The 25848-nt window shown below is 40.1% G+C and overlaps 2 protein-coding genes across 4 annotated transcripts in view; both read left to right on the top strand.

Annotated features, from left to right (window-relative positions):
* LOC135700028 (carbonic anhydrase 2-like) overlaps positions 1-13100 on the top strand; it is a 30660-nt gene extending 17560 nt beyond the window's left edge. Inside the window, exons 1-3 of one of the 3 annotated variants that reach the window (XM_065220428.1) lie at positions 13-456; positions 1314-1391; positions 11667-13100. In XM_065220428.1, coding sequence (XP_065076500.1) covers positions 1316-1391; positions 11667-12730 — 1140 coding nt within the window. In that variant the 5' untranslated portion in view covers positions 13-456; positions 1314-1315 and the 3' untranslated portion in view covers positions 12731-13100. Of the gene's footprint in view, positions 1-12; positions 457-1297; positions 1392-11666 lie in introns of those variants that run through there. The other 2 variants (XM_065220420.1, XM_065220411.1) reach the window with 2 other exon arrangements.
* Positions 13101-13682: 582 nt separating this feature from the next.
* On the top strand, positions 13683-25715 carry LOC135700106 (carbonic anhydrase 2-like). The gene is made up of 3 exons (XM_065220500.1): positions 13683-13746; positions 13946-14137; positions 25132-25715. The coding sequence occupies exons 1-3, from the start codon at positions 13683-13685 to the stop codon at positions 25713-25715; spliced, it is 840 nt and encodes a 279-aa protein (XP_065076572.1).
* Positions 25716-25848: the final 133 nt, after the last annotated feature.

The raw sequence follows: 25848 nt of genomic DNA, 5'->3' as shown, positions 1-25848 counted from the left end.
AGTCCCAGGATTGGGATATGTACCCTTTTGCTGTTTCAGTTACCGAACTTTCCATTTAGCCATTTCGAACTTCCGTAGATTGTACTTCCAATAAAACCCCTCTTTCGCACCCACCCTTGTGCACGCCAGTGGAGAGACACATCCAGTGACAATGAGCAAAAAAGAAAAATTGGCAAAAAGATTTCAAACACAAGTACCTACATTCTTCATTTTGAAGTTCGCACAACAGTCACAACAGCAGTGTCCAACTGGCAAATTGTCGATAATAACAAAAGCCTGTTTGATCGTTGCCAATATAAATTTCCCTTGTTACCGACGTGCGCTCCTAGCAGCCCCACGAAGCGTGCTACTGCCAGTGTTCAGTGTTGGCCTAGACTTTGTCCCTGTGCAATAATAGTTCCCAACGACTTAAGGTTTGCTGACTGATATGTTTCGATCCTGGTTGCAACGGAGCAGGTTAGACCTATTTAACATATCACCGCTGGCTGCTGATAGTGACTTAGAACGTGACTTGATCGTTGCGGTCGGTGCTGGTGGTGGTGGTGGTGGGAATAGTTGTTCCGGATCGGTTTTGTCAAACATGGCACCGATGGAATGTCATACCTATGTGTGCATGTTGTTGATAACACCGGGTCTCCACCGAAACCTGATGACGGCCGTGAACTTGGTGGCCGAGTTCTCTTTGCTCATCGCGTACCTCGTCAGTGCTAATAAACACGAACATACTTGACAAGTGGTAGCTGCCCTTATCGAAGAGCCCTGTAGCAGGTCTACTTACGTTACTAGTACGGGAGCTGCACGATCATGCTTGATGTACCGTGAAAATGTTGCAACACGCCTCCGCCATCATCCATGGTGGTATGCTAACACGCGTGTGCATTGCGGTGGTGGTCACTCTCGTTTGACCATCATTATATTGTTATAATCGTAGTCAGTGTTTGAATTATAGTACTTATGATGTTTAAAAGCGACGTCTGCCGGTTCCATGGTTAAAGTCCGAGTATGAATCGATGTTTAACTTATTAACAGCGTGGTCTAGATTCCTTTTTTTTGCTAAATTAATATTAGCTGGTTATCGATGTAAACGTTTATCGTCGATTGGTGGTTGATGGTAGCGGAAGCTTTCCGGAGCTAGTTAGTTAAGACAGTTGACCAGAAGGTAACGGGCAGTGCTGGTGTTCGCACAAGTTTGGCGGGAAAATTGCAATTACTCTGAATCGCGTGCTTTTGGTGAAACTCTAACCGTGTGAAATTAGTCTACTGAGTGGCGCAAATACTAAGTGGAAATCTTGTTATTATGTTTGATTTTCTAGAGATGAAGATTGCCAAACTGCAGCGTCAATGGGTCCTGCTGAACTCGCTGGTGTTCCTGCCCTGGATTTCGTGTAACAGTGAGTATTGATTGAATTAGTTTACTAGGGTAGATGTAACAGTAGTGGCTATACGTTTCTATTATGGCGTGTTTCAGCTGTGGCCCATATGCCATTATTGAAAACACTTTAATAGTGACGAATATCCATGACTGGTACATCTACCCTATACAGTTATGAATATTACAGTTGATTAGATGTATACTCTGTTTGAACTAATTTGACTGTGGATAAGCATTTGGTGGAATTTTAAAAGTACTATAGGTCGGGGGAAAATTGAGCAACGCGCTTTGTAACTAATAATATTGACATGAATTCATTTTTGTTTAGTGATTTATCGTGGGAAATCTAGAACAAAATTATGCAAGTATTTAATTCTGCAGATCAATTTTTGCTGCATAAATGTTGTTTCTATTCGATTAATATTCAATAGCATGAAGAATCAAACTTCAAACGTACGATCATGTGACTGAAGCAGCGATTCATGCTATCATTTTAAAAATGGAATTAGGTGTTTCATACTTCCATAATATTCCCCAAGTATAAACGAGGTTTCCTGAACTTCTTTTATTTTTTCAAAGTATTCTTTAGGTTTGATTGGGTTCTTTGGATGTCTTAGAAGTAAGGTAAGTGTGCCAGTTTTGGCATTAGCACCGATAAACAGACGCAGCACTCACAATCACATTCTTCGCGTGGTCTAGCAGTCATTTCAAATAATGTTTTAGTTAGGACTGTGCTCTCATATGTCCTGTCGGCTCCACTGAAGCGGTCAGCAAGGGAACACATTTGGAACTAACAGTGATGCCAGTTTTTTTTCAAGTCAATGTCGTAGATGTCATAACTCTAGGGGCTAAGGCATCTCTCTGGGGAAATATAAATAATCTAATCTGAGTACATCCAAACAGCTGCACATTAAATTGTAGATAGAGCCAACTAGAGGACCACTAGGGCCAAAAACTAGTGCACTTACCCTACTAGCAGTTTCAGGCCGAATAGCGAAAAAATAAACACAGTTCAGGTTTTACCTCACAGAATTCCATGAAACTTCGCACAGTTGTTCCATAGAGGTGTTTTTGGCTCAGCTCTGGTACTATCTTCGGTCCCATGCTAATCGATGCACCCCTCGAAACATAGGAAAATCCACGAACCCCTCATTTTATCTGTCATAGCGAATCAAAACAAACATAGTCTAGTACTAGAATTTAGACTAGAATGGGGTTCGTTAATTTTGCTTGGGACCAATAGGCTAGTCAAGTAGTGAGCCAATTAAAAATCATTAGTTTCCACCGGTTGGTTGTTCGCTGGGAGCAATGAACCAAGTTTGTGCTTGAATTTGTCTATTTTCACGCACACCTAATTTTTTTAAAAGGCTTTTTCGATATTTTTCAATAAATCATAGCACGAAAATGGCTCATCTAATCGAAATAACTTCTGAAACAAAGTTGTAGCACAAATGAAGTGATAGGCGGAGCGGCTCGAAAACTTTGGTGACGAACCTGCTATTGCAATTTTTCAGTGTACCACATGGCAACACTACTACTGGATTTTACCACATGGCAACACTAAATGCACTCGAATGTGTTGGTTCTATCTCTTTCACTCTACTCAGAACTGAAATGCATAAAAAAAAAATTATAAAATGACACACTCTTTGCACACAAAATCAACTTTGTTCAAATCAAAACAAAAATACTTGCCATACTTGTGGCTGATATCACAAGCTTCTAAGCAAATTATATAACAGCGAACTAAGTTAATTGATTTCTTCGCCAGTTAGTCGTCTATCACTTCGTTTGTGGTTGTAGGAAGCTGGATTGCCATTTCAGCAAAACAATACACACTGAAAATAAACTTCATTAACAAGAAAAGTACATTCTTAAGATTTTTAAACTAATGTTGATTTGAAAGCTTATCAAAAATGCTAACTTTTTGGAAATAGATAAAATGACAAAAATAATAAAACATAAACGCAAAATTTTTAAAAAAAATTTTGCGTCTTCTGGACAATACATGGATTGCTAGTTTTTGAAAAACTGCCAAAACAATAAATTCTGATAAGAATTTTAAGACATTTATGGGAGCATAGAGAAGGATTGCAAAGTATAATTCCATGGAAATTTTTGGAGAATACTTGAGGAAGAATACAATTCAAAGAATTCTAGAAGAACTTCAAAGAAATTCGAAGGAAAGCTTCACAAGAGTAGTGACTAGAATTCCGAACTAGTTTTGCGGAAAATTCAAAGGAAATAGTTATTAGAAATGTAAGTGAATTCTGACGAGAATCCAAGGTAGTTATGAGTAGAAATACAAGGAAGAAGAACAATACAAAGGAAATTCTGAAAAAAAAATTCAATGAAAATTGTAAGGGAATCCCGAGGAACAATTCTGCTAAATTATAAGAAAAATTAATTGGAAATACTTTGGTTTTTCAAGATGTATTCCAAGGCAATCTCGGTGATAATTTTAATACCCCGTACTATGGCTTATATCATGTAATACATTCCCTCATACATCTAGTTTTCACTGGAAATCCTATGTAGGAGTGCTCATTGCAAGACAGTCTATATTACATGATAAGCCATAGTCGGTACGGGTTATAAGGGTATTAATAGGAGAGTTGCAATGGTATTTTAAGGAGCATTTGAAAGAGGATAATTTTGTGGGAATTTCGGTAGAGCACTTAGTCAATTCAGTTGGCTAAAAATCTCCTTAGTCAATGCTGCCAAGAATTCCAAGAAAAATTTAAGGTGATTTTTTTCTGAAAATTCGTGGGAAATATGATTCAATATTCAGTATTTTTCAAAATGTGTAGAGAATTACAAGGTGAATTTAAGAAGTATTGTGCACAGAATTCCTAGAGTATTATGGATCAAATAACATGAGAAAACTAGGGAGAGTTCTAAGCTGAACTCTATTGTTTTCCTTGATTTGTTTTCCGTCGATCTTGTTGTCCGTACTGATTACTAATGCTACCGTGCTACCGACTCCAGCGAGGCAGCTCCCACATCTAGACGCTACCTATCGACCCCATCAACTCATGAATCGGGGACTTTACTTCCCGTCCGAAGGAAAGCATGATCAGGGTTTTTATGCCTCAGAAAATCCCAACGGTGCCGACTGGGATTGAACCAGCTGAACTCTACGTTTTGAATGGAATAAAACGGCCGAATGAGATTCGAGAGCGTATATTCAGTAACGCTTCAAAGTATTCAGTTTGACTTATTTAAAGAGGCTGAATTTCTAAAGAGATGACATGTCAAAATTGGAATAATCGATTATCTGTCAAAGTCATAGGAAAAGTTATGCCAATCGAGCAGAAGACCTGTCCAATGGATAAGATATCGCCTCTTTATCCAATTTAGCATTACCATAGAGGTAACTCTATGACTAGTAGGTCCCGAAGAAAAGTGCTCAACTTTTTGGCTCAGCTCTGGTACTATCTTCGGTCCCAAGCTAATCGATACACCTCTCGAAACATAGGAAAATCCACGAACCCTTCATCTTATCTGTCAAACTTTCATGGCAAATCAAAACAAACATTATGTAGTACTAGAATTTTGACTATAATGGGGTACGTTAATCGATTTGCTTGGGACCAATAGGCTAGTCAAGTAGTGAGCCAATTTAAAATCGATAGTTTCCTATTGATTGTTAGCATTACTCTGTTCAAACAATTCTAGATAGAGCTGAAATTAGGACCTAACAGCTTTTGTAAACAATGACTTCTCTTGGTGATTTCTAGAAATTCAAGGCTCACCCACGTAAATCAACATCCTCATCGTGTAGGGAAAAACTTCCCCTATCCGATGGTTAGGTTGGTCTGCGAGGACGTGCCTTGAATTCCTAGAAATCATCGATAGAAGTCATTTTTACAAAAGCTTACCTTACCTTACCTTAGTCCTAATCCAACAGCTACAATAGATCCTTCCTTTCGAAAAAAAAACTACACCTCAATCTACACTTCAGACCAATCCGTAAAACTAGAAACTTTTAATAGTGTTTCAATCAATTCACAGCGAGTACAATCCACAGGCTCAATTCTCGTCGAAATAATACGATAATAGAAAATTATGTTGAATGCCGAAACTCAAGCGTCGTTTTGTCCGTTTGACATTTATGCTGAAAGGGCGCTCCCGTCATAGTTCATCAGCAGTGCAGCCAACTCCACGGCACCTATATCAACACTATATGCAAATTCTAGTTCGGAGGAAATTCAACAGTTAATTCTAAAACTAACCCTGTGAAGAATTCCAATGACATCCAAACCAAGCAAACATAGAATCATTTTCAAGACACAGACACAGACAAATTAAGGCTTGAGACTCGGGAGAAATTAGTCTTATGCTAGGAAAAGTTTTCGTTATTAAGAAAAGTCTTCACGATTCGGGGAGTTTTTCGGTATTCAGAACTTAAAAAGTAAGTACTTAGGTCATAGGACATGGATAAATTTCCAAGAGCCTGCAATATAATATGATTTAAAGATTCATAACTATAAGACAGTCGATTTAAAAAAGTTGTGATGCAATTTACTAAGATGAAGTTTTGAAACCTTGATTCTTACAGCTAAATTTCTCTTTATTTGAAATATTACCAGTTAATTCAACATTTTGCATTCCTCTATGTTAAAACCTTTTTACGCCCTTGGTTCCATAACTGAATTTATCGGTGCGTTTACAATAAATGTTAGTTACAAATGCATATATGTTTGGAACTATCCTTACATCAATGAAAAAAATTCCTGATCGCATTTAAAAACGGGTCCTTGAAAAATCTGTGGTAGATTCTCATAAATCGAGATTGTGTGTTCAGCCCAAGAAATTCTTCAAAATTAGCAATTATAAGTGTGTTCGTCACTCCGCATTTGATTAGTATTCTGAGAGAGAGCTCCCAGAAACGGTTCTGGAGGGGTGTTACTCCTGCCAGAACCTCGAGACTCATGTTATGCGTTGAGTGCATACAGCCTAGAGCAATACGCAGACAACGATATTGAATTCGTTCCAATTTTATTAGGTGACTTTTTCTTGCCGAGAGAAAGCAGAAAGAGCCGTACTCTAGAACAGAGAGAATAGTTGTTTTATAAAGCGTTATGAGGTCTCCCGGATGAGCACCCCACCATGTGCCGCAAATTGAACGGAGAAAGTTGATCCTCTGCTGACATTTTTGCTTCAAATACGTAATATGGGCATTCCAAGTGCACTTTGAATCAAACCAGACCCCAAGGTACTCGAAAGACAATGATTGGGTAATGTTTCTGCCCAAAAGATTAAGCTGCATTTCGCTTCAACAGTTATTAATTGAGAGCTTTCTATGCTAAATATCAATGCATGAATTTGTATATTGAGTGGCAAGCACTATGATACTTATTTTTTATGTTTTGTGCTAACGTAAGAACTACACGACATTCACAAGACGCGACGCGAGACAAGACACAACACTTATCGTTCTTACAACTTTAAAATAAATTAAAATTTACCTTACTGTCGACCGGTTTCGGGCGTGATGCTGCCCATCTACGGGACAATGTCCGACTGATTACTTGGATGTTCATACGTTGTTCCGTAAACGTCCAAAAAGAAGAGAAGAGAAGCTACTGGATTCTCAGATTTGTCAGGTTGAAAAGGCAGGATATAAAAGGGGGTTCATCTTCATTCATTAATGGTTCAGCAGCATTAATGAATGAAGATGAACCCCCCATTATATCCTGCCTTTTCAACCTGACAAATCTGAGAATCCAGTAGCTTCTCTTCTCTTCTTTTTGGACGTGTACGGAACAACGTATGAACATCCAAGTAATCAGTCGGACATTGTCCCGTAGATGGGCAGCATCACGCCCGAAACCGGTCGACAGTAAGGTAAATTTTAATTTATTTTAAAGTTGTAAGAACGATAATTGTTGTGTCTTGTCTCGCGTCGCGTCTTGTGAAAGCACTATGATACCAACAATCAATACGAAACTAACGATTTTAAATTGGCTCACTACTTGACTAGCCTATTGGTCCCAAGCAAACGATTAACTTACCCCATTCTAGTCGAAATTCTACTACTGCACAACGTTTGTTTTGATTCGCTATGAAAGTTTGACAGATAAAATGAGGGGTTAGTGGATTTTCCTATGTTTCGAGGGGTGAATCGATTAGCTTGGGACCGAAGATAGTACCAGAGTTGAGCCAAAAAGTTGAGCTCGTTTCTTCGGGACCTTCTGGTCTTAGAGTTACCTCTATGATGATACTCTATGCCGAGGGAAGTCGCGAAAATTTCCAGTCCGAAGGATTCCCTCGACCGGACTGAACCCGCAGCCTCCGACTTAGTGCCTTTTCTAACTAGGCTATGAGGAAAATGGAATCACAAAGCTCGATTGATTTTTGAATAGATCCTATCTCTTTTTGCCGAGTTAAATCTCCAAACAACTCTTTTCACTTATTACTGTGACCTGAGCGGTGGACTTACAATATAAAAACATATTACCATAGAGGTAACTCTAAGACCAGAAAGTCCCGAAGAAACGAGCTCAACTATTTGGTTCAGCTCTGGTACTATCTTCGGTCCCAAACTAATCGATGCCCCCTCGAAACATATGAAACTCCACGAATCCCTCATTTTATCTGTCAAACTTTCATAGCGAATCAAAACAAACATAGTGTAGTACTGGAATTTATTCTAGAATGGGATACGTTAATCGATTTGCTTGGGCTAGTCAAGTAGTGAGCCAATTTAAAATCGTTATTTTCGTATTGATTGTTGATATAACCTTATCGACAACGGGACCTCAGATAGCTTAGTCAGTAAAAGCACGGTATTACCAACAATCAATACGAAACTAACGACTTTAAATTGACTCACTACTTGACTAGCCTATTGGTCCCAAGCAAACGATTAACGTATCCCATTCTAGTTGAAATTCTAGTACTAAGCAACGTTTGTTTTGATTCGCTATGAAAGTTTGACAGATAAAATGAGGGGTTATTGGTTTTTCCTATGTTTCGAGGGGTGAATCGATTAGCTTGGGACCGAAGATAGTACCAGAGCTGAGTCAAAAACTTGAGCACGTTATTTCGGGACCTTCTGGTCTTAGAGTTACCTCTATGGTATTACCAACCGGTGAAAACTGACAATTTTAAATTGGCTCACTACTTGACTAGCCTATTGGTCCCAAGCAAATCGAATAACGTACCCCATTCCAGACAAAATTCTACACGGTTAGAAAAAAGTACCCAAAATTAAGTTCTTTTCACTCATCTCGACACTATAGTACAGGAACCCAAAAGTAGGTAAAGCGGGTCAAAGTAATTTTCATTTACTTGTGTGCAGTTCGTATGGAATCTTCCACTGGCCAAAAGTAAGTTAGTTGTACCCAACAGTTGGTAAATATGATTATAGTCAACGATGGGTTCCCACACTTTACTACCCCTGTTGGGTGGTATTGCTCCTTCTTTTTTGACAACATTAGAAGGAGAAAAGTAGACAAACTAGTCAAAAGTAGGTAAAAGTGAACTGGCCGTTGGGTACTTTTTTCTAACCGTGTAGAACTACACTATGTTTGTTTTGAAAGTTTGACAGATAAAATGAGGGGTTCGTGGATTTTCATATGTTTCGAGGGGTGCATCGATTAGCTTGGGACCGAAGAGAGTACCAGAGCTGAGCCAAAAAGTTGAGCACGTTTCTTAGGGACCTTCTTGTCTTAGAGTTACTTCTAAGCTTCTAAGGGGTGCTTATAATCCACATTCCCAAGCATTGATGTGCAACCGGAGCATCGCTCATTCATGCAATTTTTTCGCCAGTTGCTTTTTCCTCGTGTTGTCAAAACAAAACAGATGCAAGTCGGTGATGTTAATTCTACCAAATTTGACGTAGATCTATAGAATTGGTTAAATTTTGCAGAAATATGGATCCGTAGGATATATTCACAGAAACGCAGGTTTTTTTTTAGGGATTTATTTTGCTTGTTTAGTGTGATTTATCTTTTGTTGGAAAAAGATTATAAACATGGTAATGAATCACTAATGCGTGCCCTTTCTACCACTGCTCATCACGTTAACGTGTACACAGCAAATAAATATAATATGTATCAATCAATGCTACTCATAATGATGTATTGTGACTGGTAATGTCTTGTTCAGACTACAGTGTTATAACATGTTACAAGAGTGTTATAATAATTATCAACAAGTAAAACGTCATCAAAATAGCCTTGCAATAACTACACAACCAGTGGAATGGCCAATGTGCAGCTGTTTGGATGTTATATTCATCAACTCTGTATTCGTCCGATTGGTAAGTGGCATGTGTCTCCAGTGGGATGCCTGCCCAACAAACATTGAATGTTGAATAAGAGCTTATTCAGGCAAATAATTGCTTCTTCAGCTGAAAAAAATGCTTATCCAGCTTTTAATCAGCTCAAATTGTTTGTTGGGTGGCCCTCTTATCATGTTCAAGAGCTGACATCTACTAAATTGACTTGAAAAAGAACTGGCATCACTGATAAGTTCAAAATAAGGTGGCTTACTTAACGCTTCAGTGACGCCACCAAGACAAATGCGAGCACATTCCCTACTAAAATCTTATTTGCGAAGTTTGCGATTAGGAGAGTTATGTCTGTTTGTCTGTGATAAATCGTCCAGCTCAAATGTTTGTAGGGGTAAGCGGTGAGACCATCATCATCACCATCAATATCTGTTTTTTTCTGTATTCGTCATATTAGTATGTGGGATGCCTTCCCAAGAAACAATGAAAGGTGATTTGTTGCGTTGCCTCCTTATTTCAATAGCTGACATCTACTAAATTGACCTGAAAACGAACTGGCACCACTGATAAGTTCGAAATGTGCTGACTTGCTTAACGCTTCAGTGGTGCCACCATGACAAATGCGAGCACATTCCGAACTGAAACCTTTTTTTTTTGAAGAATGTGATTGTGAGTGTTATGTATGTTTGTCTGTGCCCATAACATTTATTTATTCTTGCTGAAATTTTTTCAAATATGTACTGAGTTGCTATTGCAGTATATTCGGTTATATTTGACAGCTAGCTTGACTACCGAGTGCTCAGTATCTATTTTCTATTTATTAATTTATTTGATAAGGCTCAATCGAATTAACTTTACAGAGTTACAACACAATAAACATTTTATCTTCCGCTTTCCAATAAGCCTCCTTCACTAGAACGGGAGCCTCTTCCAGTGCGCTTCCATTGCAGCAATGGACGCAATACGTGGTCAGCACTCACACATCCATCACGAAACGGTTGCTTTCCAAAGCGAAGACGCATCGACTGAAAGAACTGCTGGTGAAGAACAATGAGGAGGACCACACAATGGTTGCTGTCGAGTAAACAGACGATCGCGTAACACACATTGAGAGTGGTCTGCTTCTGTCGACAGCCGAGTGAACACTGCCAGTATCTGTTGAAATTACCGAAACGATTGCCGAGCGCTCAGCTGTTCTAAACTCGTCAAAAAAATATACTGAGTTCGGTAAAAATAAGTTAGTGTTTAGGTTGATTAAGTGCTGTTCTGAAATCTGCAACAAAATTCAAACGTCGTCTTGCAGCTATTTTTATGTCATGGCAGGTTGATCAAAAAGTGGCTGGCCTGGCAGTCTTCTGGGTATTTTTTCAAGACTTCAGATTGATCAATTATTAATCTTAAGACGTCGTTTCCATATATTATCTCTCCCCTCCCCCCCACACTTCTACTATTTCAAAGATTTCCAGTTGCTCGAATATTTCAACAAAGTCCTCTGGATATTTTATCAAGCTTTATGAAGTTCATTTTGAAGATCTGAAACTGTTCAAAAATTCAAATGACGTCCCTCAGATATTGTCCCCAAATGTCACGTTGGTCAGAAAGTATTCAAAAGATCTCCAACCAATCGAGGATTTCAGTAAATTTCTATAAATTTTCAGGTTGATAATCTATTATTCTGAAAAATATCTTAATTATTCATAATAGAGATTTAAAAGAAGGAACATAAAATACGAAATCCAAATCTTCTTTCTATACCTAGCAAAAATCTTCATGTCTGTTTAAAACTATTAAATCCGTTGGAAATCTTAATCAGTTAGAGCATGTTTTCAAACATCTTCACAAAGCATGTAATGTCTTCACATAATTTCAAATATCTTTAAAATGAGGACATGCCTTCAAATCTGGCATCCCTCGTTTAAAGTGAAATGTTCAGATCTATATGACTTCTGATTTTGAATAATGAGGTGTTGACACCAAAGGATCCAGTCAATCGAATCATTGTAGTCTACAAACAAAGCTAATCCTATCCCTCTTATACCTTTCTCCCTCCCGCAGGACTGGACATCTATAATGACCATCGTGATGAGGAATTCTCTGCGGTCACTCCTAGACGAGCGGTGTCCTTCCGCGATGACGACGGTCAGCGGGGGGGTTTGTCCGGAGATTACGACAGCACTGAAGTGGACTACAATCCATCGCCCAGTCGGGCACGGTTTGGCTTGAATGCGCCAAATCGAGACTTCTTTTTCGATTACTCCCGTGATAGGACAACCCGCCGCAGCAATAGCCTCTCGCTGGCTCGAGACCGACAGCGGGACGCATCAGCGGGAGGAGCAGAGTTTTCCTACAAGGACAAGGACAAGAATGGCCCACCGAATTGGGAGAAGATTACGCCGCAATGCGGCGGAAAGTTCCAGAGCCCGATAATGTTGAACACGAGCAGTGCTCTGTACGTGCGGAACAAGCGACCGCTGCAACTAGTTGGCCAAACCAACCTTCCTCAATCGATCAAACTCCAGAACGATGGTCACTCGGCCAAATTCACTTATGTTTGGCGTAATGGAGAACGACCATACCTCCGGGGAGGTCCACTGAGGACCAAATATTACTTTGAACAGTTCCACTTCCACTGGGGCTCGAACACTTCTGTCGGATCGGAACATGTCCTGGACTCGCAGCGCTACCCCATGGAACTTCACCTACTGTTCTTCAACTCTCTGTACTCATCCTTCGAAGATGCCCGCAGCGAAGTGGATGGACTGGCTGTCATGGGTCTATTCTATGAAATGTACGAAATTAGCGACGAACCGCTGAACACGTGGACCCGTTTCCTTAAGGAGGTCATCACCCCGGATACGGAATTCAACATTCAGTTCATCGATACGTTCCCGCTGTACGATCTGATCGGTGACGTCGACTGGCCGTACTTCTCGTACGAGGGAAGCCTGACGACGCCACCCTGCCTGGAAACGGTGACGTGGATCGTTTCGGCGAAACCGTTGCTCATCACACCGACGGAGCTCAAACGGTTCCGGAAGATCAAGTCCAAGAGTGGCCCGATGGTCAACAACTACCGGCCGGTGCAGAAGCTGTACAATCGACGAGTCTATCGCTACTGATGCTGGAAGAGGTGATTTTTCTTTCGAAGAGAGACACGATTGCATTTCAAAGATGGAAACAAGATGATTTCAATTGATGTAAGTTTAGATTATAGTAGCGCAAGGTTCCAACCAAAGTATTCGCTTCAGTGCGGTAGTTATTAGTGATGTTGCTGTAAGGTTATCCTATTTTCAAGGCATGCGGAGAAATGTCAGAATGTTGAAGATGTTCGATGTGTTCCATATAGAATGTTATAAACCAGGTGGTTTTTCCAAATACCAGGCTTGTTTGTGTCGATCAGATTTCATTATCTTATCTTTACAGATTCTTATTTTAATTTTCTAATGACGTACGAACCTTTTTTTAAGTAGGAGGAAACTCTTTTTTTAAATAAATTATATTTGAAATATTAGTAGCAATTCAATTGTTTGTGTTTCTTTAGATTAATAAAGATTTATTCGAAATCCCTACAACGTTCACAGTCAATCTTGTTACGAGTTGGGATACCAACAATGAAAGTTGCAACATTGTAGTTCTCACTAGAAACCACTTATTGTTCAGAACCAGCCGCCAACACACAGTAATAAACCTAGTTCAAAATAAACTTTACAACCCTTTTTTTTCGATTGATACCCAGTGCAGAATAAAAACTAATATTCGCATTTTATGTGACAGCCATGATCGATGAAAAGCGACAAGCCGGTCGCGTAAATTTGTCCGATACCCTCAGGGCAGAGTTTTTCATTAGTAGAAACAACCCAACCTACCATTCATCGGGTGCATAACAATAACGCAATGATTCCGATATCAGCTGGTTGCCGCTACCAAGAACCAACTGGAAAAATTAATTATGTTACTAATTGTTAACTGGCAGTTCGAGAATGATGGCGAAAAAAATTGTCCAATAAATACCCACGGTTCGGAAGTGCAGTGCTAGAGGTTTGCGACAGGCGGAAGAGAAAGTATACCAGAATGAAAGTGCAACTAGTGGTCTTTGTGGTGCTCGGTTTGGTGCTTTCGGTCCTTTGCGATGAACGTAAGTTTCTTAGGAATAAGGATATTTCATTTGTGAGGTTATGTACGGAGGTCACAAAGCTCAATGGAACTTCTGCAAGCGCAATTCTATCACAGCAGGCCCATTCGAGATGGACTTGTTTGTTTACATCAACCAAAGATCGTGGTTCTTCTCCATCCGGTGAAATTCAAGTTTACAATCCTTCTTCTACTTACCACAGCCGACTACTCCTACGGGAGCAGTGGCGAAGCAGAATGGAACACTATCAGCCCGCAGTGTAACGGAACAATGCAGAGTCCCATTCCGTTGTCGTCGATGACCGCACGGCCCGGCCTCGAGATGCAGCAGTTGGAGTTTACCAACTACCAGCTGGATCCCACCCAGGTGATGGTGACGAACGATGGACACACAGGTTGGTATTTGCACGTCAGTGAGTGGAGTACGATTCTATAAAGCAGTTGCAGGCCAAATAGAAAAACAAGCTTCAGGCCAAACATTTTTAAGCTCGTCCTTCTCCGATTTGCATGAATGTTTTGTATGTTATGGGTAACCATTAATCTTTTTTTGCGAAAATACGGCCATTTTGGAACCTGTATTTTTTTCAAAATGGCTTCTGGCATTTTTCAATTAATTGTAGCACGAAAATGTCACTTCTGTTTGAAATGGCGTCTGAGACAAAGTTATTGGGAAAATTTGTGTTTCTGGGCAAAATGCCCACGGCGGCTTTTCAGTAATTTTGAGTAAAATAAAAAAAAAAATGTTGGAAACTCAAATTTTTCAAAAACTATAACTTTAACTAGAAAAGTTATAAAGAAATATTTATTAGAAAGATCATAAAAATGCAAACGATTGGAATATTTGACATTTTAAAATTTACCAAAATTTTAGATCTTCAACTTTTGGTAATATTTTTACACTTTTTGTTTGAATTTACGTAACTTTTACACAGATTTTTTTTTTAAATATTGTAGCCTGTGTAGAAATTACATAAAAGCGTACTAGTAAAAGTTTGAAAATTCGACCAAAAATAGTTGATCTACGATTTTTGTCAATTTTCATTTCTCATGAGCTTTGCAAAAAATATAAAAATTGAGGATATACTTTTTGAGATACTTGAGTGTTTACCTCTTTTTTTTTAATTTTTACTCAACATTACAACAAAATCCGTTTCCAGAAAGATTTGGTTTTGACTAGAAATACTCAGAGGGAAAGATGAGCGGAGAGAATGTTTTGAGTCAAATGAACCATCAAAATCTGAGCCATTTGAACATTTCCATTAGAATTTTTCCGAGGATTTCTTATTCTTACAAGATTAAATTTGAGAGTATTGCAATCGAACAGAAATTCAATCACGTTTCATGTGCTCTGAAATTCAACTAGTTTTTTTTTTAATCGTAAGCAATATTCTGACTGTATTGATAAATTAATGTTAGTTCGTTAATTAATACCACTAAGAAATATACAAAATATTGCGATACACTCAGCTATTATTTGGCACGTAAATCAAATCAAAAGTAAAAGTCATGTGAAATGCTAGCTTCTAACAAGGGTTGCAAGATAATTTAGGTACAAATCCCTGCTGCCGAATTGTATTTTGTTTTCTCCGCCCATCTCTCCCTCTAAGTATTTCTAGTTTTTCCTGACAACTGTGTGTCATACGTCATTTTGATCAGAAGTGACGTTTTCGTGCTACAATTTATTGGAAAATGAAAGACGCCATTTAAAAAAAAACTACAACATCCAAAATGGCGTGATTTTTGCCAAAATATGAATGATTATCCACAATCAGGCATGGAAAATCATTTGCATTCATTTCGTGCATTCATTTACATTCATTTGTCCCTAACTTTTTTCATCAACAAAATTCCACAAAATGATGTATCGAGTTTTTGTAGGCTTTGTTATTAGCTACAACTTTTGTTAACAACTCAAATCCGTATCTCTTATGCATGACGAACCAGAGCGAACAGAAGCCACTACTGTTTTTCAGTGAATGTATTTTACATTCACTGAAAAACAGTAACAAGTTCTGCCCGTTCTAGTTCGTGATGCATAAGAGATACAGATTTGAGTTATGACCAAAATTTGTAGCTAATAACAAAACCTACAAAAGCTCTTTACATCATTCCGCGGAATGCTGTTGATGAAAAAAGTTAGAGGCAAATGAATGTAAATGAATGCATGAAATGAACGTAAATGATTTTCCATGCCTGTCCACAATACACAATTATGCAAAGTTTTTTTTGCAAATCGGAGTCGAGTTTTTCCGATTCGTCATTTGGCGTGCAACTACTCTATATATGAATTATGATTTATATATATTTTATATATATTTTTTTATGAGACAGACACAATCCTCCCATCTTTCGCTTAAAAGTGAATTTGCAAAATGAGCTAATATGTAAACGTCTCAACAATTTGCAATAGGGGCAAAGTATCAATTTCCCACCCCCAATATTAGCCATACAGTTTTTAATTGTTTGTCTTGAAGTATGAAAATAATGTACAGTAAAGATTCCTATAGTACGGAAGAGATGAGATAACTTTCTGATGTCTTTGAAGAAGATGTTAAGCAGATAGTTGGCCACCTTTTTGCATGAGTTCGTTTCCGGTTGGTCACAAGTCTGGTCTTGTCTAAGATCCGGAACATCCGTAAGTTGTCAATTCATATTTATTTATTTATTTGTCAGCATCATCAGACTCGATATGGTCCCAATTCCCAGGTCCCAATGATGGTTTAACTTAAAATTAAAAGTCATAAGTTAAAACTACAAAACATTAAAACATGATCATTGACTGTTTACATTTCTGGAGAAGAATGAAAAGAAACGTCTCCGAAGTGTTAGTCATGGCAGGTGAAAATCGAATACTGATGAAACTCGGATAAATCAAGCATAACTTTTCAAAAAGACGTATGTAACATTGGATAGGAAATTAGAAACATTGGATAGCAATGTCTATATGAGATTATTAAATGCTATTTAAAAGTTAATGCTATTTTTTAAATCTGTTTGTGCTATTAGTTGGATAAAGGGATTGCGTTTAAGAGAATTGTGAAAAAATTTGAGTTTTGCAAACACAGACAATACTTTTGATAAAACAAAATCATACACCTTTTACTTGTGTACTACTCACATACACCCTGATTGATTCGTCGGCATCACACCTTGATTGTTACATACACCCTGCATGGTTCGTCTATTTGACAGAAGGGTTTTCACATACGTCAAATCAGATACACCGGTTTTTGTTTTGCAGTGAAGATACGTCGGCAGCTCGAAAATCATTGAGGAATTGTCGGTTGGTTGATTAATTTACATAACTACCCAGAGTTGTTAAATAATCGATGTTAAAAGCGGAGGGTCACTGCATTATCTGCTGTCAGATGTCAGATACGTTTTGTGTTTTTCGTATTAAGAAAGCGCTGGTCAGTTCGCAGTCCGCTTATTGCACCGTTGATTGCATAGTTTGTCCTACGTAGTGGCATTCTCAGCATAACATTGTTACGAAGCATTAGGGGTTGAACGTTAATGTTTACTTGCTCCAAGATTGCTATGCAATAAATTCTGCCATGTAACGTGTCCGCGACAAGCAGGGCTTTTGAAGTATCTCTTCTGGTGCGAAGAGGCTCCAAGTCGATCAGCTGGCAGCGACTTTCATAGCTGGGCAAATGAAACGGGTCTCTCCAAGGTAACATTCTCAACGCGTATCGCAGAAAGCGGCGTTGAACGGACTCGACTCTCTCAGTACCATTGTTGTAGTTCGGACTCCAAACCACAGAACAATATTCTAGAATGGAACGTACCAGGGAACAATACATTGACTTGAGGATGAGGATGTCGGAGAAATTCTTAGCTGTTCTGAAGATAAAGCCCAATGTCCTTGACGACTTATCGACGACGTACGAGATGTGTTGCTTATATGTAAGTTGAGAGTCCAGGATGACACCTAGCTCACACGTTCAATAATTGTGTCCCGTAGTGAAAAATAACTGGTTCTTTCTTTCGGGTAAAAGTGATGACTGAACACTTCGCAGGATTTACTGTCAATCATCGATCGAGCAGATCCGTAAGTAGATTTTGAGATCGTCTGCATACGATAGTCGTGGACCTTCGATAACTAAATTCACGTCATTGAAGTAGAGTAAGAAAATCAACGGTCCCATATGACTTCCTTGAGGTATTCCTGACGTAGCTGCGAAAATGTCGGACTGGCAGTCACCATGGGCTACCACCAACTGACGATCGGCGAGATATGAGCAAAACCATCTCAAGAGATTTCCGCTAATCCCAAGTCTATCGAATTTGGCGATCGCGATGGTGTGATTTATCTTATCGAAGGCAGCAGACAAGTCAGTGTAGATGACGTCTGTTTGTGACCTTTCAACTTTGCGTAATGTACGATGTCAGACACAGTAGATTCGTGGTAGTAGATCGACCAGAGGTGAAGCCATGTTGATCTTCACTTAGATACTGCTTGCAATGGGAGAGCAGAGGCTCTATGATGATTAACTCGAATAACTTCGAAATTGCGCACAACGATGTAATTCCATGATAAATATCCACGTTCCGTTTACTACCCTTTTTATATACAGGGAACATATGCGCAAATTTCCAGTTCGATGGAAAAATGCCACACGATATGAACAATCGGAACAGATGTTGTAGCGGTGACAGTAAGTTAGCGATATGCTTCTTCAGAATGACTGAAGGGACACCATCCGGTCCAGGGTTGATAGAAGGCTTTAGTTTTAGTGCGGCAGTCGTTATCACTTCAGCGTTGACAACAATTCCACCCAGAGCTTGACCGGAAAGTGGAACGTTGCTTGCTGCTAGAGTCACGTATTCGTTGGTTAAGCTCTCGTCAGAGAAGACACTTGCAAACTTGTTGGAGAACAAGCGGCAGACTTCCTGTGGAGTGGAAGCGACTTCGCCGTTCAATATCATGGATGATGGTAGACCGGACTCTCTGCGCTGCTCCTTCACGTACTTCCAGAAAGACTTGAATTTCCTTTGAATCCCTCGCAGATAATGCAAGTAGCATTGACGGCTGACTCGCTTGAACTGATAATTGAGCTTAACGTAGTGACGTTTCAGTGACATCGTTCGATATTTAGTGAATTTCCTCAACGCGGCTCTCTTGATCGATTTCAGCTTCTTCAATTCGTTCGTCTGCCAAGGGAGGTGCGATGCAATCTGGTGAACGCTCTTAGGTACGTGTCTGTCAATGACATAAGCCAAGACATGTGAAAAAGTTTGAGCAGCGGTTTCGACGTTATCAGAATCGAGTATGTTTTCCCAATCAATGCTTGACAGCACATCGGCAATGCTACGATGATCGGCTTTCCGGAAATTGTAAGACACCGTAGTGGAGATGTCTTCGAGATCTCGAATGTGATTGTCTTCAACAGTAATAACCAAAGGAGGATGATGAGGAACTTCCTTTACGAGTGGAGAAGGAGCCGACGAGATGAATGGAGCCGTATCCTGAGCGCTTACGAAACAAAAAAAAAATCAGCTTGACCGCCCACGGTTGCTGCTCTGTTATTACCAGATCAGCTGCAATTACACAGAGAACCAACAGATGATGTTTGGGACTAACATTCATCCTCAATGTGTAAGAACTGGAGATCTAATATGTAGCAATACCAGCGCCGGCCGTGTCCGAATGCAGGTCAACTAGGGATTGGGAAGGAATGTGTTGACGTGGTACTCGCTGTGAAGGAAACCGAGAAATCCTCTGCGCTTCCACGAGAAATCACTGGGATGTTGGATGTGGGGAAAGGTTGCACGCACACGCAGGGATCGTTTTTTGGTAGAGCGATTATAATACACAAACACACACACACACACGCGCGCGCACTCATCCAATTTCTATTTTTAGATCAGGACCCACACTGTGGTAAGTGATGCGATCGGTGTTAAAGAAGAATTTGTTTTCATTAAAATCTAGTGGGTATAGAATAAGGCAAAGTGAAAAATTGCAAGGAAGGGGACGGGCCTGGGATTGAACTCCCGACCATCTGCTCAGTAAGCAGAAACGGTAACCACTGAGCTACCGAGCATCGTCCCTGAGCGCTTACGAAACAGAGGTCTAAGCTACGATTGTTCTCGTTAACCACGGGATTGATTTGAGATAACGTCGCTGCGCTATAGCTGTCGAGAAGGCTAACTGATCCAGGATGGAAAGCAGAACCAGCGGGGTCCGGAAAGAGAAAGCCACTGTGGGAAGGTTTCCACGAAACACCAGCGAGATTAAAGTCGCGCAGAACAATAATCTCATCGATAGGTGACGCACAATCTAATATGGTGAGAACGGATCGACAATGAGTTTCGATAAGTTCAATGTCGCGAACTCGGTCGGGTGCAATGTATATCACACATAAGTACAGTGTGTGATCGCTCAGCTTGACAGCTACCCATGGCTGTTCAACGCAGTTCCACATGTCGTGCTCTATGGCTCTAGCATTCAACTCGGAGCAATCAGGACACCGCCACCAGTGGACTTTCGACTATTGTTCGGGTTTCGATCGCAACGAAACACCTCGTAATCATATCCGAACGCTTGGCTGGAAAGCGTTCGAGAGTCTAGCCATGTCTCGGTTAAAACTATTACATCGTAGCAACGGTCCGATACAGCTAACAGGTACTCGTGAACGTCAGAATTCATTCCACCGATGTTTTGGTAGTACATGGTGATATCCTCTCTTCGGTGTATATCCGTGCTACGCGGAGCGATGTCCCTGGAAATCACGGGGGCGAAAGGTAGCAAACGAACATTACTATTCATAAAACTGATCATAGAACTCCGTGATATTTTCTAAACCACTCATAGACGTATTATTAGAAGGAATTCAGAGGTATGATCGTAAAATGGACGATGGAAACCATCGAAACGTCCGGAACAAATTCATGAATCTTATCATAGATGTCTTATCAAAATGAATTCGGAGGTGTGACCAAAACATTGACGCTGGGAACCACGGGATGGTCTACCGGAAGATTCGAAACATCCGTAAAAGTGGTGAAGCTCCGTGGTATTATCGAAACTTCTCGTAGATTCTCAGAATAACTTTGGAGTTGTGATCAGAATATGGATGCTAGGGATCCGTAAGAGTAATAAATTTTTGAAACTGTGCCTAGAACTTCGCGGTTTTATCGAAACCACTCATAGATGTCTTATCAGAATGAATTCGGAGTTGTGACCAGAATTTGCACTCTGAAGACTACGGGATGGTACACCAGAATTCTGGAAAATCTGTAAAAGTGGTCAATTAATGAAACTGATCCTAGAGCGCCACGGTTTTTTCGAAACTACTTATAGACGTCTTATCTGATTTAATTTGGAGTAGTGACCGGAATATGGACTCTGGGGATTACGGCATGGTGCACTGCAAGATCCGGAACATCCGTAAAAGGGGTCAATTCATGAAACTGATCTTAGCGCTCCGTGGTTTTATCGAAACCACTCATAGATGTCTCATCAGAATTAATTCGGAGTTGTGACCAGAATATGCACTCTGGGTGTCCGGCCATTTCGCCGAATGGGTCGTTTGGCCGAATGCCGTTTGGCCGAATGCCGTTTGGCCAAATACATGAAAAGAGATTTCAAAATTTTGAAAATCAGTAGAAGTGGTCAATTCATGAAACTGATCCTAGCGCGCCGTGCTTTTTCTCGAAACCTCTTAAAGACGTCTTATCAGAATGAATTCGGAGTTGTGACTATATAATGAATGCACGGAACAACAGGATTGTACTACAAATGATACGGAACATCTCTCATAGACGTCTTATCAGAATGAATTCGGAGTTGCGACCAGAATAAGGACGCTGGAGATCACGGTATGGTCCACCGAAAGATCCGGAACATCCGTAAAAGTGGTCAAATAATGAAAATGATCCTAGAACTCCGCGGTTTTCTCGAAACCATAAACGTCTTATCATAATCAATTCGTAGTTGTGACTGGATTAGGGACTCTAGAGACTACGGGATGGTCCATTGGAAGTTCCGAAACATCCGTAAAAGTGGTCAACTAATGAAACTAATCCTAGTGCTCCGTGGTGAGACCTCTTAAAGATGAATTATTAGAATTAATTCGGAGCTTTGACCAAAATATGGACCCTGAGGACCACTTAATAGTACACCGAAAGATCCGGAACATCAATAAAAGTGGTCCATTAATTAATCTTATCCTAGAACGTGACGATTTTTTGTGAAACCACTCATAGACGTCTTATCAGAATGAATTCGGAGTTGTGACCATAAAACGGACACTGGGGATCACTGGATGGTCCATCGGAAGATCCGAAACATCCATAAAAGTGATACCACTTTGGAACCACTCAACTACTGGAACCACTCATAGATGTCTTATCAGAATGAGTTAAGAGTTGTGACCGGAATATGGACTCTGGGGAAAACGGGATGGCCCACCGGAAGATCCTGAACATCCAGAATAGTGGTCAATTAATGAAACTGATCCTAGAACTCCGCGGTTTTCTCGAAACCATTCATAGACGTCTTATCATAATGAATTCATAGTTGTGACGAGATTTTGGACTCTGGGGACTACGGAATGTTCCATAGAAATATCCGAAACATTCGTAAAAGTGGTCAATTCATGAAACTGCTCCGTAAGCTCCACTTTTTTTTTCAAAACCTCTGATAGATGTCTAATCAGAATGAATTCGGAGTTGTAAGTTCGGATTTCTTCCAAATCAACTCTATGAAAAATCAGTCCAAAAACTTTGGCTGACTGGCAGCGACTAACTAGCCTGTACATGTTTAATTAGAACTTATCTAATTAACATAGATTTAGGTTTAGCAAGGTACATACTTCAGAGATTTTTCCAACAACACTGCTTATAACCTGCATGTAAATTCATATTTTAGCTTTGATCAGTCCAAAAACTTTGGCTGATTTTTCATAGAGTTGGTATGGAAGAAATCCGAACACGGTATATGGACTCTGGGGACCACGGGATGGTCCACAGGAATATCCGAAGCATCAGTAAAATTGGTGAATTCACCAAACTGATCGTAGTGCTCCGTGGTTTTTTTCGAAACCTCTCAAAGACGAAGAATGAATTCGGAGTTGTGACTAGAATATGGACGCTGGGGACCACGTACTGGTCCATCAAAAGATACTGAACATCGGTAAAAGTGGTCAATTCATTAATCTGATCCTAGAACTTCGCGGATTTTTTGATTCATAGATGTCTTATCAGAATGACTTAGGAGTTGTGACCATAAAATGGACGCAGAAGATCACAGGATGGTCCATTGGAAGATCCGAAACATCCTTAAAAGTGATAAATTCCGGAATTTGATCCTAGAATTTCGAGGTTTTTTTTTTTATCATAGATGTCTTAGCGCAATGAATTCAAAGTTGTGACCGGAATATGGACCCTCCGAAAAACGAACCATAGAGGTAACTCTAAGACCAGAAGGTCCCGAAGAAACGCGCTCAACTTTTTGGCTCAGCTCTGGTACTATTTTGGGTCCCAAGCTAATCGATGCACCCCTGCACCCCGAAACATAGGAAAATCCACGTACCCCTCATTTTACCTGTCAATCTTTCATAGTGAATCAAAACAAACATAATGTACTACTAGAATTTCTACTAGAATGGGGTACGCTTATATATGTATTTGTGACCAATAGGCTAGTCAAGTAGTGAGCCAATTAAAAATCGTTAGTTTTCACCGGTTGCTAGATCTCTGCAGTTTTTTTTTTCAAAAACGCTGATAGACGTCTCATCAGAATTAATTAGGAGTTTAAAATGAAATATTACATTTTTAGTAAACCACATAAGTATACTATAGTTCAACCTGTTAAACATGTTTGCTATTTCATTTTTATTTACCCCCAATGTTGCCTTAATTTGATTTAAACATATCTATTAGCCGTAACAGCTTTTCGAAACAGTGACTTCTTTCTATGATTTTTAGAAATTCAAGGCACGCCCACGCAAACAAACATTACCGTCAGGTAGGGAAATTATTATAAGACATCATCGAAAGAAGTTAGTGTTTACAAAAGCTGGTACGCCCTAATTCCAGGTCTATCTTGATATGGGAACTGACATCCGATTTATGTCCTTGACGAATGTCTAAAAAATACTATTTTACAAATGTATGGTGGTCCTGAAAAGAACCGTTTGGCGTGATGGTTGAGTAATGCTGAGCTATTAGGGTGTTAAACACAGATGAGGCTAGTGAGCTGTATGTTGTTTGGAATGAGGGAGACGCGCTTGGCATAGATGGCCCACAACAAGTCACGAAGAGCTACTGATTCACATTAATTGCGGTGCGGCTTCTTCCTCCTTCTATGGATGGTTGCAGGCAGCCTTTCGTTGTGTACTGGAGAACAATGTTCAACGCCACGCGCCAAAAGCACTGCTGCTGCTGCTACTGCTGATGCCGAGGACCGGACACCACCACACACGGTGATTGGAACTGAATCCGATCAGTGGTTGAGGCCAGCCTTGGTAGCTAGCTGCTTGCGGAGAGCCTTTTGTTGTGTACTCGAGAACACCACCACTCACCACGCGGTGATTGAATAAACACCGTTTGGTGAGACCGGATGGAATTCAACTTTGAAATCTGTGTTAGAGAAATCGTTTTCACAGGTAATCGGTGATAATTTTAATTATCATAGCAACAGTTGTACATTCGTGCAATTTTTAACAGTGACATTTTCAAAAGTGATAAATTTAACAGATGCGTAAAAACATTTGTGATCGATTGATGATAAAATTATTGAAATTGGTCCAGGGGCTGCTGAATTACTAACGTTCAAAAACTTTCATAATTTTGTTACATGTTCCATTTTCGGTTTTCACAAAGTGTACCCCCATATAGAAATCACAGACGTAGTCCTACATCAAAAAACAAAGTGTTAACTATATTTATACAAGCCAATACTATTCCTCTTTTATGCATCGAATGAGTGAAAACGGCGAGGCTGAATTTAGCATAGAAACAAGTCAAAATTTACTCTTTTTATTTCTTTTTGATTGTTCAATAGATGGATAACGATTTTTAACACACAAATGACCAACTGTTATCCTAAAACACAAGAAGTTATTTGAAGGAACGCTGATGAATGTTGGTAACAATTATTCGATTTTGGGTAAACAAATTAACCCATTCAATTAATTTTGGGATGACTCCGGTGTAGTGGTTAACGTCCATACCTCTCACGTCTATGTTACGAGTTCAAATCTCAGCCCCGGATAAATCACGAATGAGGTGGTCAACTAGTCAGTTATCTCTTCAAATTACTCAACAATAAGAGTTTGTCCCCAATTTGCTCTAATCCCATATAGTACGTGTACATTCGTTACGACCCCAATTAACCGTACTACAGGAATCTTGACTGTAAATGATTTCCTCTCGTTCACAGCCGTCTACAGTTTCGAGTTCCCCGACGGTCAAAACTTTACCGCCCGTGGTGGTCCCCTGCAGGGAACGTTCCAATTCGACAGCCTGCACTTCCACTGGGGTGCCTCGTCCGATCGGGGTGCCGAACACGTGGTGGACAGACGACGATACGCCATGGAAATGCATCTGGTCTTCTTCAACCAGCAGTACGGCTCATTAAGCAATGCCGAAACGATGGAAAATGGTCTCTTTGTGTTGGGGATCTTCCTCACCAATAGTACCACCGAACCCAACTACGGCTGGCTTCCTGCACTGAACCAGGTTCAGACGGCTGGAACGAGCTACACCCTACCGGATCCGACGGTGTTCAACATTAAGCAGCTGATTGGCGCCAGGAGAAGGCCGTACTTTTCGTACCACGGTAGCTTGACCACTCCTCCGTGCTACGAGACGGTGAGCTGGATCGTACAGAGGAAACCGCTGCCCATATCGGAGGCCCAGTTGAATACATTCCGCTCCCTGCGTAAAGATAATGGAGAACCCCTGGTTGATAACTTCCGGATGTTGCAGGATATCAATGGTCGGCAAATTTTCTTGTACCGATAATTCGGTTGAACCTTCTCTAGAACGATGAACCAAATTGCATTTCAACGACCCTGCTCAACATGCACCTATGTAGTCAAGAATAAAACATTGGAAAATTCTAAACCAATATCTCATTTGCTTCACTGACCTACGA

This window comes from Ochlerotatus camptorhynchus, unplaced genomic scaffold, assembly GCF_037179485.1.
Source record: "Ochlerotatus camptorhynchus isolate MF236.1 unplaced genomic scaffold, CSIRO-AGI_Acam_v1.1 ptg000010l, whole genome shotgun sequence".
NCBI classification, from domain to species: Eukaryota; Metazoa; Arthropoda; class Insecta; order Diptera; family Culicidae; genus Ochlerotatus; species Ochlerotatus camptorhynchus.
The sequence above is the reverse complement of the archived record's forward strand: the minus strand, read 5'-3'. Positions and strand labels throughout refer to the sequence as shown.

Excerpts from the sequence above, each read along its gene's own strand:
- LOC135700106 (XM_065220500.1), top strand. The coding sequence starts at position 13,683 with ATGAAAGTGCAACTAGTGGTCTTTGTGGTGCTCGGTTTGGTGCTTTCG. Across the intron at positions 13,747-13,945 it reads TTCGGTCCTTTGCGATGAAC|CCGACTACTCCTACGGGAGC; the intron begins GTAAGTTTCTTA and ends TACTTACCACAG. Across the intron at positions 14,138-25,131 it reads GACGAACGATGGACACACAG|CCGTCTACAGTTTCGAGTTC; the intron begins GTTGGTATTTGC and ends TCTCGTTCACAG.